Source organism: Canis lupus, chromosome 25 (genome assembly GCF_003254725.2).
Source record: "Canis lupus dingo isolate Sandy chromosome 25, ASM325472v2, whole genome shotgun sequence".
In the NCBI taxonomy this organism is placed as follows: Eukaryota; Metazoa; Chordata; class Mammalia; order Carnivora; family Canidae; genus Canis; species Canis lupus.
In genome coordinates, this window is record NC_064267.1 from 48322612 (window position 1) to 48339546 (window position 16935).

The 16935-nt window shown below is 62.2% G+C and overlaps 1 protein-coding gene across 2 annotated transcripts in view; it reads left to right on the forward strand.

The window, feature by feature from the left end:
* MLPH (melanophilin) overlaps window positions 1-16935 on the forward strand; it is a 48728-nt gene that overhangs the window by 22007 nt on the left and 9786 nt on the right. Inside the window, exons 3-11 of one of the 2 annotated variants that reach the window (XM_035721331.2) lie at window positions 1264-1485; window positions 1605-1717; window positions 3707-3745; window positions 5151-5254; window positions 6645-6761; window positions 7848-8049; window positions 10063-10208; window positions 16330-16515; window positions 16748-16933. In XM_035721331.2, coding sequence (XP_035577224.2) covers window positions 1264-1485; window positions 1605-1717; window positions 3707-3745; window positions 5151-5254; window positions 6645-6761; window positions 7848-8049; window positions 10063-10208; window positions 16330-16515; window positions 16748-16933 — 1315 coding nt within the window. The remainder of the gene's footprint in view (window positions 1-1263; window positions 1486-1604; window positions 1718-3706; window positions 3746-5150; window positions 5255-6644; window positions 6762-7847; window positions 8050-10062; window positions 10209-16329; window positions 16516-16747; window positions 16934-16935) is intronic. The other variant, XM_025463568.3, reaches the window with a different exon arrangement.

Genomic DNA, 16935 nt, shown 5'->3' on the forward strand with positions numbered 1-16935 from the left:
CTATTGCAGCCTTGCTCTGTGGGAACCAACCTTGGGGAGGGCAGGGCGGGGGGCAGCTCAGCTTGCTCCCCTGCTGCAGGACCCCAAAACTGTGAGGAGGTGCCTCCCATCCCAGTCCCCAGGACCCTCATGACCTCGGGGGAGTGCAGCGACCCGTCACTTTCTCGGGAGGGTGCCAACCCAACCCCCACCTGCCTGGAGCTGCCTTCCTTGCAGGGCCGTTAGCTCACCCAGGGTGCAGGGCAGGGGCGACTGGCCGGGGCCTCACAGCCTTGCCCGTCTATGAGCTTGGTCTCTGCCTTCCCTGTGGCATCTGCAGAGCACTGACCAGCCCGTGAACCACTTGGATTTTTCTCTCCTCTAATCTCCTCTCAAACAATTAGACTGGGCAATAGATTGGTTTGAAATAACCATGTGGCCTGACCAGGTGCACCCCCAGGCCCCCACCTGCCCCCGGCCCCACTGGGCTCCCCAGGGCCTCTCACCTCATCCCCCGACACACAACTGAGGAAGGTTGGATGCTCGGTGCTAATGACTCAGGTCCTCCGGGGAAACAGGGTGCCGAATGAAGCACAGTCTCCGAGCTCTGGGCTGGGCATCAGGAAAGCTGCGGGTTCCAACTCCGAGCTGGAGTTCGGGACCCCTGTCCTTCCTCTATTAGTATGAGTTAGCTGAGGTGGTGCAGGCAGCGGCGGCAACTGTCCCAGCCTGTGATTCTGAGCCTCGATGGGCCGCGGCCCTTTGGTGCTGGATGACACTCCTCGGTAGGCAGCCTGGAAAAATGTACAATTGCAAATAGTCACAGAAATGTTGAAATGCGATTTTGTTTCTATAAAAATAAAGTATTTCAGTTCCAGCCTACCCAGACTGCACGTGATTGAACCCAACTTATTGGGCCTCCTCCTCAGGAAAGTGGGAGCATTGAGCTGGCGACTTTAGGTTTCTGGACACGAGAAAGATCCTGTGTGTGTGTATACGTGTGTGTGCACACACATGCGTGCAAGCATTTAAAACCTGTTGCAGGGACGCCTGGGTGGCTCAGCATTTGAGCATCTGCCTTTGGCTCGGGGTGTGATCCTGGAGACCCAGGATCGAGTCCCACATGGGGCTCACCGCAAGGAGCCTCCTCCTCCCTCTGCCTGTGTCTCTGCCTCTCTCTGTGTCTCTCATGAATAAATAAATAAAATCTTTAAAAAAATTAAAACCTGTTGCAAAAACAAGGAAGGTGTCTAATAGATTTCCTGTTTCTGATATTTTCCTAAGGGGGTTGAAGGGCAAGATTAAGAAGGAAAGCTCCCAGCGGGAGCTGCTTGCGGACTCCGCGCACCTGAATGAGACCCACTGTGCCCGCTGCCTGCAGCCCTACCGGCTTCTCGTGACCCCCAAAAGGCAATGCCTGGACTGTCACCTCTTCACCTGCCAAGACTGCAGCCACGCCCACCCGGAGGAGCAGGGCTGGCTTTGCGACCCCTGCCACCTGGCCAGGTGAGCCAGTGGGTGTTAGGGCCTGACCCGTCCCCTCGGTGGGGCTGGCTGAGGAAGGGCGGGCACGGACGTGTGCTGCGCGGGGCAGTGCCGCGGGCCTGAGCTCCGTGTCTCCGCAGAGTTGTGAAGATCGGCTCGGTAGAGTGGTACCACAAGCACCTGAGGGCCCGCTTCAAGCGGTTCGGGAGTGCCAAGGTGATCCGGTCCCTGTGCGGACGGCTGCAGGGTGCAGGTGAGGAGTGCGCCTCTCCCGGGGGCTCTTTGTGTTCCCAGGCATGTTTTATGTTTTAAGACCAAGCAGATCCTTTGGAATGTGAGTGTGCACCTGCCTGTCCGTTTCAGGTGTTTTAGGCGAGGTTGGCTCCTTTCCGTGGGATGCAAACATCTGCACCCCCCTGGCCTCGCCCCCTGGGAAGTCCTGCATGCTCTTGACACGCCCACTATTTGAAATCATATTTTTCCATGCTTTCTAGCAGGTTGAGAACTGACAGCTAAGGTCTCAAACTCCGTGGCCGGTCGAATAGCCAGGCGCTCGCGGGCTAATACGACACATTCTCCAGGCCTTTCCTCCCCGGGAGCCCAGTTTGGGGCCTAGGCTTTCTCTTTTCGGGAAATATCCCCTGTGCATCTGATGATTATCAAGACTCAGGGGTCCTGATGGTAACGCAGCAGTGTGTTTTAATATTTTGAATCCAATATTTATTCCATAATGAACTTGAAACCTAGACTGTGATCTTGCACTAATCGTACGTTCACCTGAATTGTCCACTTTTAAGGTATTTGGGAAGGGAGATCATTTCAGGGGAAGGACGAAGTTTGGAAATTGAACAGAGATGACTGAGCAGTGTTTGCAGGGGACAAGTGCCTTGTCCCTGCCACTTGAGTTCCAGGCTCTGCCATTAAGCCTGGCCAAGCATTCGGGCTGGCACAGCCCATCAGGCTGGTGTCCGGGGGCGGGGCGCCTTGAGTCTCTCCAAGTGGAGGACCAATGCAAGGGCCCGAGGCGCTGGAGCCTGTGCACGTTAAGAGCAGATGCTGTGCTTCTTGGCTTAGTGTCCTCATCACATCCCAGCCTCAGGCCTTCCAGGGAGGGGCCTTACATGTGTCTTGTGTCCTATAAAGTCTCACATTGATAAGCAGGATCTGAAGTTGGGCAGGGCCACCCCCAGAGCACTAGGGCTTTCACTGGACCAGGTGCTTCTCAGGTATCTCAGCACATTATTGAATTTAGGACAAGGACCCCACCCCCACCCCAGAGGCCCCCTCAGCTGTCATGGCTCGTAGCACCTGGAGCAGGGAACCAGGGGGTGAGAGGCTTCTTGGTTCTTGGGGGAAGAAGGCACAAGATAAATCGTCCGAATCAGAACATTTTCAAGAGTAAAAGGAGGCTCTCCTGGTAACTGTGCTGAGGCAACAGATGGGACCACGGACACGGGAGCCGCTGCCACCCGATTCTTTAAGGCTGTGTCTGTCTCAGCCTGGAGTCCGTCAGGAAAGCCCATGCCCCCCTGCCCGCTCGGGCAGCCAGGAGCCGGCCGAGAGGGTCTCTCCCTGCAACCCCAGGAGCTGAGTCCGGCCCCGCTGCAGGCCCGAGGGTGGGAACCTCAGGGAGCGCGACAGAAAGCCGCACAGCAGAGCGTTCCAGAACCTCAACCCCGAAGGCGGCTCCGTTCACAGATGCCTCACGGGATCCCCTGAGGACGTGGCCTCCGTCTGGGAGGTGCCGATCTCGATCTCCAGGCACCGGGTGGGCTGCGGGAAAGGCTGTGGGATGGTGACACCCAGCCAGGCCGGAGCCCCGGGGCCAACCCCAGCCGGGACCTGCCGATTTCAGTTGTCACGACTGAGGGCCACGAGGTGGCGCTGTGGGGCAGCAGGAACCAGGCTGCATGGGGTCGGGGTGGAGGGGGGCACCCTGCGTCCAGGGGTGATCTCACTGAGTCACGGAGGGTGCAGGGGAGCAAAGTTGCGTCTTTTTTCTCAGGTAGTCAAACTGAAAAACTAGAAGTGATGGAGGTCACTGTTTAGAGACCAGCCAGGGCCTGGTCCAGGCCGGTCCCCTGGGGTCAGGGGGCACCAGGTCTTCTCCGGGCGACCCAGCAGAGCCACGGGGCCCCGCAGCAGGAGACCGTCCAGGGCCGGGAGGGAGGGGAGAGGACCTGTCCTCGGGCACCTGGTCCCAGGAGGCAGTCCCTTCCCACCGCCTCTTCTTTGGTCCCAGGTTCGCCTGACAGCATGCGCAGCTCGCCTGACAACCACAGTAAGTGCCTCGTGCCCCCGGGTGGGGTTTGTTGCCACCTCCCTGTCAAGGGCGCCCGTGCACCCTCTCCCGCGACAGCAGCGGGGAGGCCTCTGGGCTTTGTTAAGAATCACTGGCTCTGGAGAGGGTGGGGGCCTTGCAAACCCTCCCCAGCGGGGACACGCGCAAGGAGCTGGTAACCAGCAGGGGCGCAGGGCTCCTGTTCCTGTTCGGTCCTGGGGACAGGCCACGTGCGTGTGCATACACAAGCACACTCATGCATGCAAACCGTGCACATCGTGCACAAGCATACACGGGAGCATGCACACAACCTCACATATGCACATGCATGCACGAATACATATGCACACACGGGCATGCACGCTGCACACATGCACACACACATGCATGCACACTCATGCACATGCACGCTCAGGGGCATGCACACATGCACATGCCCCAGGCCTCCGGAAGCCACGTCCACATTTGCTCAGTTCAGCTCAGTGTCTTTCCTCTGTCTGGTGGTCTAGGGTGAGTTTCCTCAAGGCTCACTGTCCAGAGAGTGAAGATAATTACCCGGTCTGTCCGCTGCACGGGTCTGAGTCCAGGGGACCCAGAAAGGCTTTCAGGGTGTTCTCAAGGACACTAAATGCCCTGCTGTTCACACTTGAGACCTCCCCCCACCCAAAGGCACAAGGAGTGAGGGCCGGGGCGGCACAGGCTGGGGTGTGCAGTGGCAGCTCGTGCAGGGCCCAGCCCCACAGCCCAAGCTCCTCATTGTGGCCCCTGAGGGAAGGTGGAAGATCCATGCCCTAAATCCCAAGAGTCCATTTCCTGGATTCCTTTCTGGTGACCTAACAGGAGACCAGGGGCCAGGCCAGCATGAGTGGGAGAACAGAGGGCCAGGGCCACCTGGGTGCTCAGGTGAGGGCCTGGCCAGGGCAGAGAAAGGGGGGGCGGGATCAGCAGATGAAATGACTGAGAAAACATGACTTAGCTCTGGCCTCCTTCCCCCACCACAAGGCCAGGGGGTGAGATTGCCCAAGAAGCAGTCCAGGAATGGAGGGCAAATGCCTGAAGGTGTGGCCCTCCACAAAATTGTTGCAAAGGAATAGTTTCCTGCTGGGATTCAGAATGGGTCTAAATGATGCTTGGATAGGTCTCTGTGAGGCCAGCAGATGAGCTTGCCTGGATGGATGGATCCACAGCGGGTAGATGGGTGGATGGAGAATGAATGGGTGGGTGGATGAGTGGTAGGTAGGTAGACGGGTGGACAGATGGGTGGGGTAGATGGGTGTGTGGATGGGCTGTAGATGGGCGGGGTGGTTGGATGGATGGGTAGGTAGGTGGATGTGTGGGTGGTGGATGAATGGTCTGCCCCCAGTCTTTCTCTTCCCGGGTGGAGTCATGCAGGTGTCTGTTGCAGGTGGGCCGGAGCCAAGTCCTGGCGAGGGAAGTGGAGACAGTGAACAGACAGATGAGGATGGAGAACTGGGCACAGTGGCCCAGGCCCAGCCCCTCGGCAGCACAGTAAGTCCTCCCCAGACATCCCCACTGCCAAACGGGAGGCTTGGGTCCTGATTTCCTAAAAATCTCCGTGCTCTCCACGACTCTCCTGGGTGCTTCAGCATGAGCACAAGACCCCGCCTCCCTTGCCGTGCCTGGACAGTCTGAGACTGAGCACGAAAGAGGAGCTGCTTTCACACGTGGTCTCACCATAAGAAACCCCAAAGCAAGGTGTGGGGTTGGCAGAGGCTGCAGAGAAGCCTGCCTGACCCGTCCAGCCAGAGTCCCGGGGGAGGGGGTGGGCACGCTTGTGAGGTTGTGAGGGCAGGCAGGGGTCCCAGAGCACCCTGCATCTTTTAGGGAAGGGGACCCCGTTTAGACTCCTTCCCTGTGAACATTTTACTTTTCCTTATAGGTGACCACGAGCCTTTTATTCGTGTTGGTCTCCATCTTCATTTATTTTATGACTTTTTTTAAGATTTTACTTATTCATGAGAGACACACACACAGAGAGAGAGAGAGAGAGAGAGAGAGGCAGAGACACAGGCAGAGGGAGAAGCAGGCTCCATGCAGGGAGCCCGATGTGGGATCAGGCCCCAGGCCGAAGGCAGGCGCCAAAACACTGAGCCACCCAGTTTTATGCCCATTTTATGACTTATTTTTGATGATAGATGAGCAAAGCACGGCCCAGCGTTTCTGGGTGGGATGACGGAAGGGGGCAGGTTGGGGCAGGGGTGGATGATGAGTTTAGTCGGGAGACACGGGGAGGATGCTGGGGTCCTTGAGACTCGGCACCGGCCAGATCTGGCCAGTCTACAGCAAGAAAATTGTATTCCTGCCACTCTGAGCTTGAAGAGTACTAGCCAGTGTCCGGAACATTCCCTATGCGATACCTTTAAAGGATCAAGATCGTCGTGGGGGAGGATTTCAGTGGGCTGGTGCTCTTCATCTGAACACCAGGGAGCTCTCCTCCAAGTCTGCATCCCTGTACAGCGGGAGGCCCCTCATTTGCATGAACCGCCCCCCCCCCCCATATGCACCTCTGAAGGGAGAGAAGCAGCCATCAGCCCCGGAGAAGACCGCCGCCCCCTCCCCGGCCCCCCACCCGACACCCGGAGGCCTCAGCACTCCGGGGCCTGTGTCCTCAGCACTTCTGAGCAGCCGCATGCCCCTCGGGCCGAGCAGGTGTTTCCTTCTGCTCTAAGAGATGCTGAGGATGCAGATCTTGCAGGGAATTCGGGGCAGGGGGGCCTCTGGACCCCTTGGAGCTCCTTCGGATTTGTTTCTAGTGTAGGAGGTAGATGAGCCCCTGGGGACGCCCCCCTCCCTGCTGCCCAGGGCCGAGGGGCCCCCGGTCCTCTCTGTGAGGCTGACTCTGACTCTCCTCCTCTTGCCCCTGCCTGCACCTGTGAAGAAAAAGCGCCTCTCCTTCCACGACTTGGACTTTGAGGCAGACTCTGACGACTCCACTTGGTCTGGAAGTCACCCCCCCCACTCGTCCCCAGTCTCAGTGGCCACAGACAGCCTGCAGGTCAGTGGGCTCATTTCTGGCCCCCCAGCCTTCCCAGGATAACCTGAGCGACAGGTACGTGGGCCCCAGGTGGGGGACGGGGCGCTCTGGGAAGGAGTCCGATGGCCATATCAGGCTTCGGGGCACGACAGGCCTGGGGAGAGTCAGGGTGAGGGCACAGGGTCCAGAAGCTTCTCACTCCCCATCTCTGCAGAGACGGGGCTGGCAGCTTGGAGAAGTGGTGTACGGGATGGGAACGTGGGAACCGGGCTGGACAGATGAGGGGCCCAGGGATTTCGGGGTGACTGCCCATCCCAGGAATAAGGTTTCTACCCCGTGACTCGGGAGGGCAGGCCCGAGGACCGGCGTCTGCTCTGGAGTCAGGGCCTCACGTGTGCCTGGATGTCCATGCAGTGGCACCAGGCCAGAGCTGGGGTGGGGATGCCTCTGCCCAGGCGGATGCACAGACCACTTTGGGGGCAGCGGGCTGGCTCCCCAGACGCCTTTGGGCCACAAGACCAGCCCCTGCGGTCTCCACTTCCCGTGGCCTCCAGGGCCTGACGACTGCTTCCTTCCTGTCCCACTCACGCTGGAAAAGAGCCCTGGAGCATGTGGCTTCCAGGAGCCCTCTGCACCTTGTTTCCTTGGGGACAATGGCACAAGAGAGAGACCCCGGCGGGTAGAAGAGGTGCTGGGGCGGCACCCAGGGGCCCCCGGGAGCCCCACCCACACTCCCACTCGCTTTTCTGGGAGTATTAGGGTGTACACAGAACAATGCATTCCCCAAAAACAGTCACCTCCCCATCGGCCTCCTTGGGGCTTTGGGCTGCAGCTGAGTCGGAGCCCCCGAGGCTGTCAAGTGGGTCTCAGGTCCCTCGTGTGATGAGTGGCCTAGGGCATCGGGAACCTCAGCCCCCCACGGACGCATGATGCAGAGTAGTCAGCAAGCGGGTTCAGCGGGATTTCTGAAAGCAAAGGGCAGTGAGTTGCGAGGGGCCGGAGCTGAGGGGTGTCTGGCGTTTGCTCAGATGATGCCTGGAAACCCTCGAGACTGGGACTGGGAAGGACCCACGTGCCAAGGAGCTGACCCTCCTCGTAAAACCGCAGGTCCCGTGTGCCCAGGCCCTCACGCATGGTCCTCGTGCAGAGGACGCCTCCCAGGAGGCCGCCGTCCTGGAGGAGGCGGATGTTGATGCCGCTGGGTGCCGTGCGCATCCAGAAGAGCAGATGGACAGCCTCTCACCTGCCGGACGGGACGCCCTCGCCGAGCCCTGCCTCCCTGCGGGGTCCTGCAGCACAGCCGCAGCTGGTAGGTCCCTCGATGGGCTCTGCGGGGGAGGAGGCCGGGGGGGGGGGGAGCCTGCCTGTTGCCCCGACGGGTGCAGACGCGCTGGCTCACTCATAGCAACCCCTGCCTTCACTCTGACTGTCCAACACCCGCCGTCCTGGTGGACGCCATCCACACCTGCCCCCACCCCCCCGTCCCTGCACCCACCCCACCCCGACCCCGGAGCTGGGTGCTTCTCTTGTAATCCTCAGAAGTTCCAGCGCTAATGCCTCAACTGGCCGCACAGCTCGCTGCGGCCTTTAGGGAAGATCCTGAGCTGTTTGTAGGGACAAGCAGGTGTCCCTGAAGGGATTAGGATCACCGGTCACCTGGACCGCCCATCGTGATCCAGGACCAGGCAGCTCCAAACCTGGGGGGACGGCTCCCCTGGCCCGCCGTCGGCTCCTAGCTGGGAATCGGGAGGCCTGTGTGTGCCGAGAACCTGGATTTGCTCGGTTTAATCTCGTTGGCAGACAGTGTGCTTCATAATGAGGTCCTGAATGGCTGTCTTCCCTGTGCCCTGTGGGAGGGTGGGTTCAGAAGTTCAGAGCCCCTACTGATGCGGGAGCGGAGCAGACCGCAGAGGCAGCCCGCCGTCCCGCTAACGAGCCGGGGGCCAGCTGCCCGGAAATGTGGTTAAGACACTGTCTGCCAGGAAATCGGTCCACTTTCCGTTTTTCCTTTTCATTATATCCTAGGGGCCATAATCTCAAGGTGCACAGGGCAGTTAGGATGCTGGAGGCATTTCGGGGGGAACATGGGGCTTTACTGCCCCCCGAACAGTGAATAAGTGAACCTACATCGAACAAGTCATAGGATGGGGATGTGCACAGACTTCATGCCCCCCTCCCTGCCGCCACCGCCGTGACCCCTCACCACCCCGAGCACCGGACTGTGGGGCGGCGGGCAGGGCGGGACAGAGGCCCAGGGAGACGGCCGGCTGCGGAGTTCCGAGCCCAGCCATTCTGCCCAAATAGCACAGTCTCCACCTCATCCCTTAAACTGGGGGCATCTCCCAGTGACCTGTCGGGGTTTGACGGGCAGCGCCGTCCTTCAGGGTGCCTCAGACAACCTGCAGGTGCGGCGGGACGCGGCACGCCCCTCGACCAACCCGCTTAGCCGTTGTGACTCAGTTTCTCCTCTCTGCGAAGAGGGGTTACCGCGTAACGAGCGGCGTGCTCATAGGCACCGCACGGGATCGTAGGATCACAACCGTATCGGCTTAAAGCCACGCATGTCCACCCTGTCGCCGTGGGCTGGGAGTCCGGGCAGGGCCGCACTGCGCCCTCAGCACACGGCGTCCCGGGCTGGAACCCGCGTTTCACGGGGCCGGAGTGTCCCTGGCGCCCGGGGCCCTCCTGGCAGCTTGTTCAGGGGCTCAACAGGACTCGTCGTGCCCGTGGAGTGCAGAAGTCGCTGTGCGCGGTGACTTCCTGCCGCAGGAGCTCCCGGGCGGCACCTCCCGGCAAGGGTCACCCCCGGATGCAGCTCCTTGTCCCCCACCAGGTCCCGGCGTGGCCGGGCGCCGTGCCATCCAGGCTGCCTGGAGCCCCGGGAGGGACCTCTTGGGGAGGCTGTGGGGACAGTAAGCCCCCCGCAGCCGGAGCCCAGGACAAGCATTTCCAGGCCCACGGGAGGGGACCCGTGCCCACAGAAGGTCTGGCGTGAGAAAAAGCCCATAGTGACGAGTGGAAGGACTTCCTAAAGTCACCTCTGCTCGTGGAAGCTCCCGGGGGCCCCGTCCGCCTGCCCCGAGCAGCAGCCCTGGGGTGCTGTGAGCCTCCTGCGCACACGGCTGTCTCCCTGCAGCCCACCGAGGCTGCGCCTTGCCTGAAGCTCCACCCGCCTTTGCCTTAAGCTCTGGGCTCCCCCTCCGCAGGGGCCGCCGGCACGTCTCGGCGGCTGTAATCTCTCCTTTTTCTTTATCGGGGAAAGCGTGTCCACTGGCTTTCCGCTTTTCGCTCTAAATAAGTCGAACCCACTCTCACCCCAAAGGGACGCACGCCATCGGGAGGGAGCCCCTCCGCTCCCAGCATCTGGCCGACGCGGACATCTCCGTCTCCGAAGACGAGGGCACCGGGGCTCCGGGCACCACCTCTCAGCATCCCCGACGGGGAGGCCACACTCCAGCTGAGAGCCAGGTAAGGCCGAGGGCCAGGTAAGGGCAAGGGCCAGGTAAGCGCAAGGGCCAGGTAAGGCCGGGGGCCAGGTAAGGCTGGGGGCCAGGTAAGGCGTCTGGGAAGCTCCTCCTTGCAGCCGCTTGGGGAGGAGCCTTTTTAGCTTAACATCAAGTCCTGGTGGAGAAATCAGAGCCTTCAAAATACCTCAAGTATTGAATTTAAAACCCTACATTTGCACAAACCGACGTGCGTTGCGGTATCATCAAAATATCCATCGTTTCGTTGAAGTGAAATCCACACAATATAAAATTAGCCATTGCGAAGCGGACGCTCGCTCGCACTTAGGACGTTCACAGTGTCACGCAGCCGCCACCACGAGGGTCCCACCAAAACGCCATCGCCCCAGAGGGAAACTTCCCATTAGCGTCGCTCCCCGCCCCCTCCCCCCAGGCCCTGGCCGCCACCAGCCTGCTTCTCTCGTCTCCTGGATTTGCCCTTTCCGGGCTTTCCACGTAGACAGAAGCATCCCCTGCAGGACCTTCCGTGCCCGGCTCCCTGCGCGCAGGAATAGTGCTTTGAGGTCCGTCATAGTCTAGCTTGTGTCACCGCTTGGCTCCTTTTGATGCCGGTATTCACTCTCCACTCCACCAAGTATCCTCAGGTCACCTACAAGAGGAGGACATGCTCTACTGCTTTGTACCTTCAGCAGACTTTACGCAGGTTTTAAGAAAATTTAGAAGACGTAACACCTGTTAAATTAGTGAGACCCCCTCACACTGAAGACTCCGATTTAGGGAATAAATCACAAGATTCCTCTGAGTGCCCCAGGTTCCCTTCAAGGAGTTGAAACCGTGGTCCCGTTTGCAGATAATTGGCTTAGGTCTGAGCAAGTACACGGTACCGGGGGGAAGGCGACAGTGCTTTCTAGGAGGAGAGCAGGACCACCAGGTGGATACAGACGCACCGACCCCAGTAAGGCCTGACTGCCACGGAGGGGGAAGTGGGATTGGGGCTGTTTGAGAGTGAGGAACCCAGAGGCAGGACACCGAGCGGAGAGCCCCTGCTCCGGGTGGGGGAGCCTGAATGTAGCTCAGCCAAGGCGGGTCTCGGGCACGTTTGTCTGCACCCGGAGGTGTGGCACAGAGCTCCTCCCGGGACCCTCCCCATGGGGTGGGGGTGTTGGAGGGCCGGGGGATGCACCTATGGAGCCTCCCCAACGGGGACGGAGCTCTGGGCCGTCAGGTGGAAGGGCTCACCAACATCCAGCGTGTCCAGAAAGGGCGGGAAGCAGCTGCTAATGTGCAGTGGTGCTTTGCTGCGGTTGCACAGGCAGACGGGGGGACAGGGGGCCCGCGGGGCGGCAGGGGGCTGGAGCTGGGAGGGGCTGTCTGCAGGGAGCTAGGCCTTGCCCGCCCCGTACCACTGTGTGCGCCCAGACCACCCAGAGGAGCAGGGCCGACAACCCCCCCCCAGGCCTGGCTGGCCCTACACCGGCACTGCCTGGGGCCATCGGTGACCAGGGGGTGGCCCAGTGGGGCCCAGGTTTGCTGAGCGCTCTGTCCCCATCAGCCCGAGCAGCAGCGGATGTGCCCGCGCGGGCCAGGACGTGCACGAGGACGGCAGGGGCGGCTGAGGGTGAGTCTCAGCCGACGTAGGGCAGGTTACAGGCTCTGCCAACCTCCATCCTCCCCCGACCCCAGGAAGTGATCTGCCAAAAACAAGCAGCAGGCTTGCAGGAGGAGCCCGCCCTTCCCGCGTGGCTTTTGAGGAACCGGGGTACGTTTTTTTGTTCTAAAGTTGGTTGGGCTGAAAAACGTCAGCAGGACAGAATTGTGGAGTCTTTGGGCTCCGCAGTCTGTCTCCCTGCCCGGAGTCCGTGCCCGCAGGCACAGCTGCCTCTCCTTCCTGGCATGTCACCCTGAAGCATCCTGCAGGAGGAGGTGTGCTCGCCCTTTGCCCTGAGCACGGCAGGGTGGGAAAGGCCCTGAGAAGGTCTGCAGGGGAAAGCCGTCTACCGTTCTGCACCCAGGGTGGCGCTCGCTTCTTGGGGCCTGACCCCCCCCCTTTTACCGAATAGTGAGGAAAACACTACACGGGGAGGTGACCTTTGATCAGACCGAGGTGAGGCCCCCGGGAGGGCTGGGGCGGTGGTGGAGGTGCAGTAAGGCCCGGGCAGGGACCTCCCAGGGCAGGCCAGAGCCACGGTGGGCAGAGGAGCCCCGGTCAGAAGACAGGAGATGAAGACTAGAATTGTCCATTTGCAGAAAATTTCTTTAAGAGGTGGCAACTTTAGTAACATTCAGTAAAACCTGTGCCCTGGCATCCAGCCCTGCAGGTACTAGCTGCCCCCGCCCTGTGAGTACCTGCTGCCCCTGCCCTGAGGGTACCCCCTGCCCCTGCCCTGAGGGTACCTGCTGCCCCTGCCCTGAGGGTACCCACTACCTCTGCCCTGAGGGTACCCCCTGCCCCTCCCCAAGGGTAGCCACTGCCTCTGCTCTGCAGGTACCTGCTGCCCCTGCCCTGAGGGTACCCCCTGCCCCTCCCCTGAGGGTAGCCACTGCCTCTGCTCTGCAGGTACCTGCTGCCCCTGCCCTGAGGGTACCCCCTGCCCCTGCCCTAAGGGTACCTGCTGCCCCTGCCCTGAGGGTACCTGCTGCCCCTGCCCTAAGGCTACCTGCTGCCCCTGCCCTGAGGGTACCTGCTGCCCTGCCCTGAGAGTACCCACTGCCCCTGCCCTGAGGGTACCTGCTGCCCCTGCCCTGAGGGTACCCGCTGCCCCTGCCCTAAGGGTACCTGCTGCCCCTGCCCTGCAGGTACCCGCTGCCCCTGCCCTGAGGGTACCCGCTGCCCCTGCCCTGAGGGTACCTGCTGCCCCTGCCCTGAGGGTACCTGCTGCCCCTGCCCTAAGGGTACCCGCTGCCCTGCCCTGCAGGTACCCGCTGCCCCTGCCCTGAGGGTACCTGCTGCCCCTGCCCTGAGAGTACCCACTGCCCCTGCCCTGAGGGTACCTGCTGCCCCTGCCCTGAGGGTACCTGCTGCCCCTGCCCTAAGGGTACCCGCTGCCCCTGCCCTGCAGGTACCCGCTGCCCCTGCCCTGAGGGTACCTGCTGCCCCTGCCCTAAGGGTACCTGCTGCCCCTGCCCTGAGGGTACCTGCTGCCCCTGCCCTGAGAGTACCCACTGCCCCTGCCCTGAGGGTACCCACTGCCCCTGCCCTGAGGGTACCCGCTGCCCCTGCCCTGTGAGTACCTGCTGCCCCTGCCCCACCGGTACCCCCTGTCCTTCGAGCCTCCTTAAACAGTTCTCATCTCTGACTCCACGTCCACCAACGTCTCACCTTGCTTGTGTCCTGTGCATCTTTGTGTAAAGGCAAGCGGGCAGCCCGCCCGGTGCACCATTGAAAACCAGGGCAGACTCTTACAGCGGCCCTGGGGAGGGCCCCCGGGAGTAAGGGAGGAAGCCCCCCCCACCTGCCCACCCTCAGAGACGGCTTCTAAACCCAGACCGACAGACACACCCTGGGGAGGGGGATGAGAGTTCTCCAGAATGACGCCGTGTCGCGCCCGTCTGAATGTCCCGCTCTTCCCTGTTGCCTGGCTCCGCGCTTGTAGTCAGGGTCAGGACTTCCTGGATGAGGGCTGCTCGGGGGAGGCTCATCTACAATTGCTCACACCAGAGCCCCGCACAGCATGTGTGCGAAGGGGCTTCCGTGGGGCTGGGTTCCAGAAGGCCGGGAAACCCAGCCCTGGCATGCCCCCCCTCCCGTGGTGGGCGTGGGCCCGCACTCCCAAAAGCCCCCCCAAGGCCATCGGTGCTGTGCTCAGCCTGCAGACGCTGACTCGGTTTCCCCACGGAAGCCTCACCCGTGCCAGGTTATGGTGGTTCATTTCAATCCACGGCCTAGGTCTGTTCCCAATTTAAAAATGGTAAATTTTGGTTTGGTTGCACGCAAGCTGAAAGCACCAGGAGCTCATGCCCGGTTTTCTGTCGGCGTGTGTCTAAGTAAGGTGGGAAGGCTCACAGTCGGAGCTCACACGGGGCAGGCGCCAGTGCCGAGGTGGTTGCCGCTTTGGGCAGAAAGGACAGGGCCACCAGCTTCGTGGAGGTCGCTCACGAGGACCTGAGAAGCAGGCGTTCTGCTTGGGGTGGGAGGGGCAGTGCCTTGATACCAGATGGAAAACCAGGGTGGTGGTGTATTTACCGTGTCCGCGCCGCCCTGGGGCCCTCCTGCCTCCTCCTCGGAGCGCCCAGAGCTGCCAGGGCCTGGCTCAGGGCAGCACTGGACCCGCAGCTCATGCCCGGGCTGCTGCCCACCGCCCTCTCCCTTCTCTGTGGCTCCCTGCCTGCCCCTGGCTCCTGCCTCTCCTCCAACCCCAGATGAGAGCTCTCCAGCTCCTTGTCCTGGGATGCTTTTCTTTCCTTTCCATGCTCGAGAGGACATTTGACAGGGACAGTGCCGGGCGCTGGCTGGGGTCTGCAGTGACAGCCACGTGTCCTGCACGTGCAGAGGCGGTTGGTGAGCCTCCCCCCGCCCGGTATCCATCGCTGCCTCTGGACTCCCCGGGTAGCCAGAGGGGGGCTCGATGACCCTCAGACAGAGGGGGGCTTGATGACCCACAGCTGGGCGAGGGGCTGATGACCGGCAGGAGGGGGACGGGGCTTGATGACCCGCAGCCAGAGAGGGGGCTGGATGGATGACCTGCACCCAGAGGGGGGCTCGATGGCCCGCAGCCAGAGGTGGGGGAGGCTCAATGACCCACATCCGGGGGGGGACAATGACCCATAACCGGGGGGGAACCCGATGACCTGCAACCAGGGGGGCTGCTCGACCCACAGCCAGAAGGGGGCTCGATGACCCACAGCCAGAGGTGGGGGAGGCTCAATGACCCACATCCGGGGGAGGGGACAATGACCCATAACCGGGGGGGGGGACCCGATGACCTGCAACCAGGGGGTGGCTCGACCCACAGCCAGAGGGGGACCCAATGACCCACAGCCAGAGGGGGGGGCCTCGATGACCCGCAGCCAGAGGGGGGGCTCGATGACCCACAGCTGGGGGGGGGGACTCGATGACCCTCAGCCAGGGTCAGGGGGAGGCTTGATCACCGTCAGCCAGAGAGGGGGCTCAATGACCCGCGGCCGGGGGGGGGCCGATGACCCGCAGCCGAGCCCCTCGTGTTGACGTTTCCCGGCTCTCCGTTCTTCTTGGGGCAGATTCGCCCCCTCGGAGCCCTGGGTGCGTGAGGATCGAGCTAATTACCTGCCGAACAAAGCAGGAACATCTCCCCGCTCCCCAAGTGCCATTTCCCTTTGAAAACAAGCGAGCCACAGAGGACGTAATGGCAGGAAAGACGCCTCTGCTGTGCTTGGAAGCAGAACGGAGGCATCGATTTTTCTGGGTCCCGATCTGGGCGCCGTGGACTCCGGTGACTCAGGGGAAGAGGAAGTGGTACTTCCAGTCACTGGGAGGCTGTTACCTGGTGCCTCCAGGCCCACGGTGACCCAAGGCCGCGGCCAGCTAACGACTCGTAGTTCGAGCAGCCTGGCACGATCGATCCGCGCCTTCCTGTGCCCGTCAGGAGCGCCGGTGACAGCGGCTGCCCGGGGGTAATGACGCGTCCGACGCCCGTCAGCTTCGGCGTCGCTGTCACCTCCCGCCCCCGCCCTCTCTTCTGGTCCCACTCCCAGCTTTCACTTGGTGTTCCAGAACTCTCGGGCATCAAAATGGGCTTCAGGGCCGCCCGCCCCAGGTCACGTGACCCGTGGTGGCCTCGGCTTTCCTGCCACTGCTTGGGAATCTGGTGCTTGTGCAGAGCTGGGCTGCTGACGGCGGGGGGCACTCCCTCGGCTCGGGGACCCCATCTGGGGTCAGAGGGAAGAACTGTTGGTGGTGGAAGTGTCCACGAAGGAGCGCTCAGTGTCTCGCTCACCGTGGGTGGGCCTTGGCCTGGGTGGCGTCAGGATCGGCAGGTGTGCCCCCGCCGCCACCCCTGCAGAGCCTGGCTCCTGAGCCCGGGACTGGCCCAGCACGAGCTCTTCGGGCCAGCTCCTCTGGGCAGTGGCCGCGGACCCCTCCCAGAGCCCCCCTGCGGCCCGGTGCCCACGGATGACCCGCTGAACGCGGATCTCCTTGCCCGCTGCAGTGTCTCGCCGGCCGCGAGCCCACCGACGCCGACAGAGAAGAGGAGACCCTCAGGAGGAAGCTGGAGGAGCTGACCTGCCGCGTCAGTGACCAGGACGCCTCGTCCGAGGAGGCGGGGAGCGAGGAGGAAGGGTCAGACCTGGCCAGGAGCCCCTCCTCGCAGGACCTCCCCGGGGCAGCCCCGGAGGTGAGGCGCCCCGGTGGGCTCAGCGGGACCTGGGCAGAGGTGGGGCCAGGCGTCCAGAGGTTGTGACGAAGCCGCTGCCCCCACCCGTGCCCCCCCCCAGGCAGGCAGCCCACCCCCGGTGGGCCCTGGGCCCCCACAAGAGCGGCAGCGAGTGCCCAGCCCCCCGGGCCCACAGGAAGGGGTGTCTCTGGGATGGGCCCGTCTTGGGGAGGCCTTGCCGTGTCTCCTGCAGGTGGTCACGTTCCATGCTTCCCTGTCCCAGGTGTGCGCGGCTGCAGGCCAAACGCACGGACGGGACACGACCCCCTGGGGCCCTCAGGACCTCGTGCAGCCCGGCAGGACCACAGACGAGGAGCTGCTGCAGCTGGAGGACAGAGTGGCCCTGACGGCCTGTGAGGTCCAGCAGGTGGAGAGCGAGGT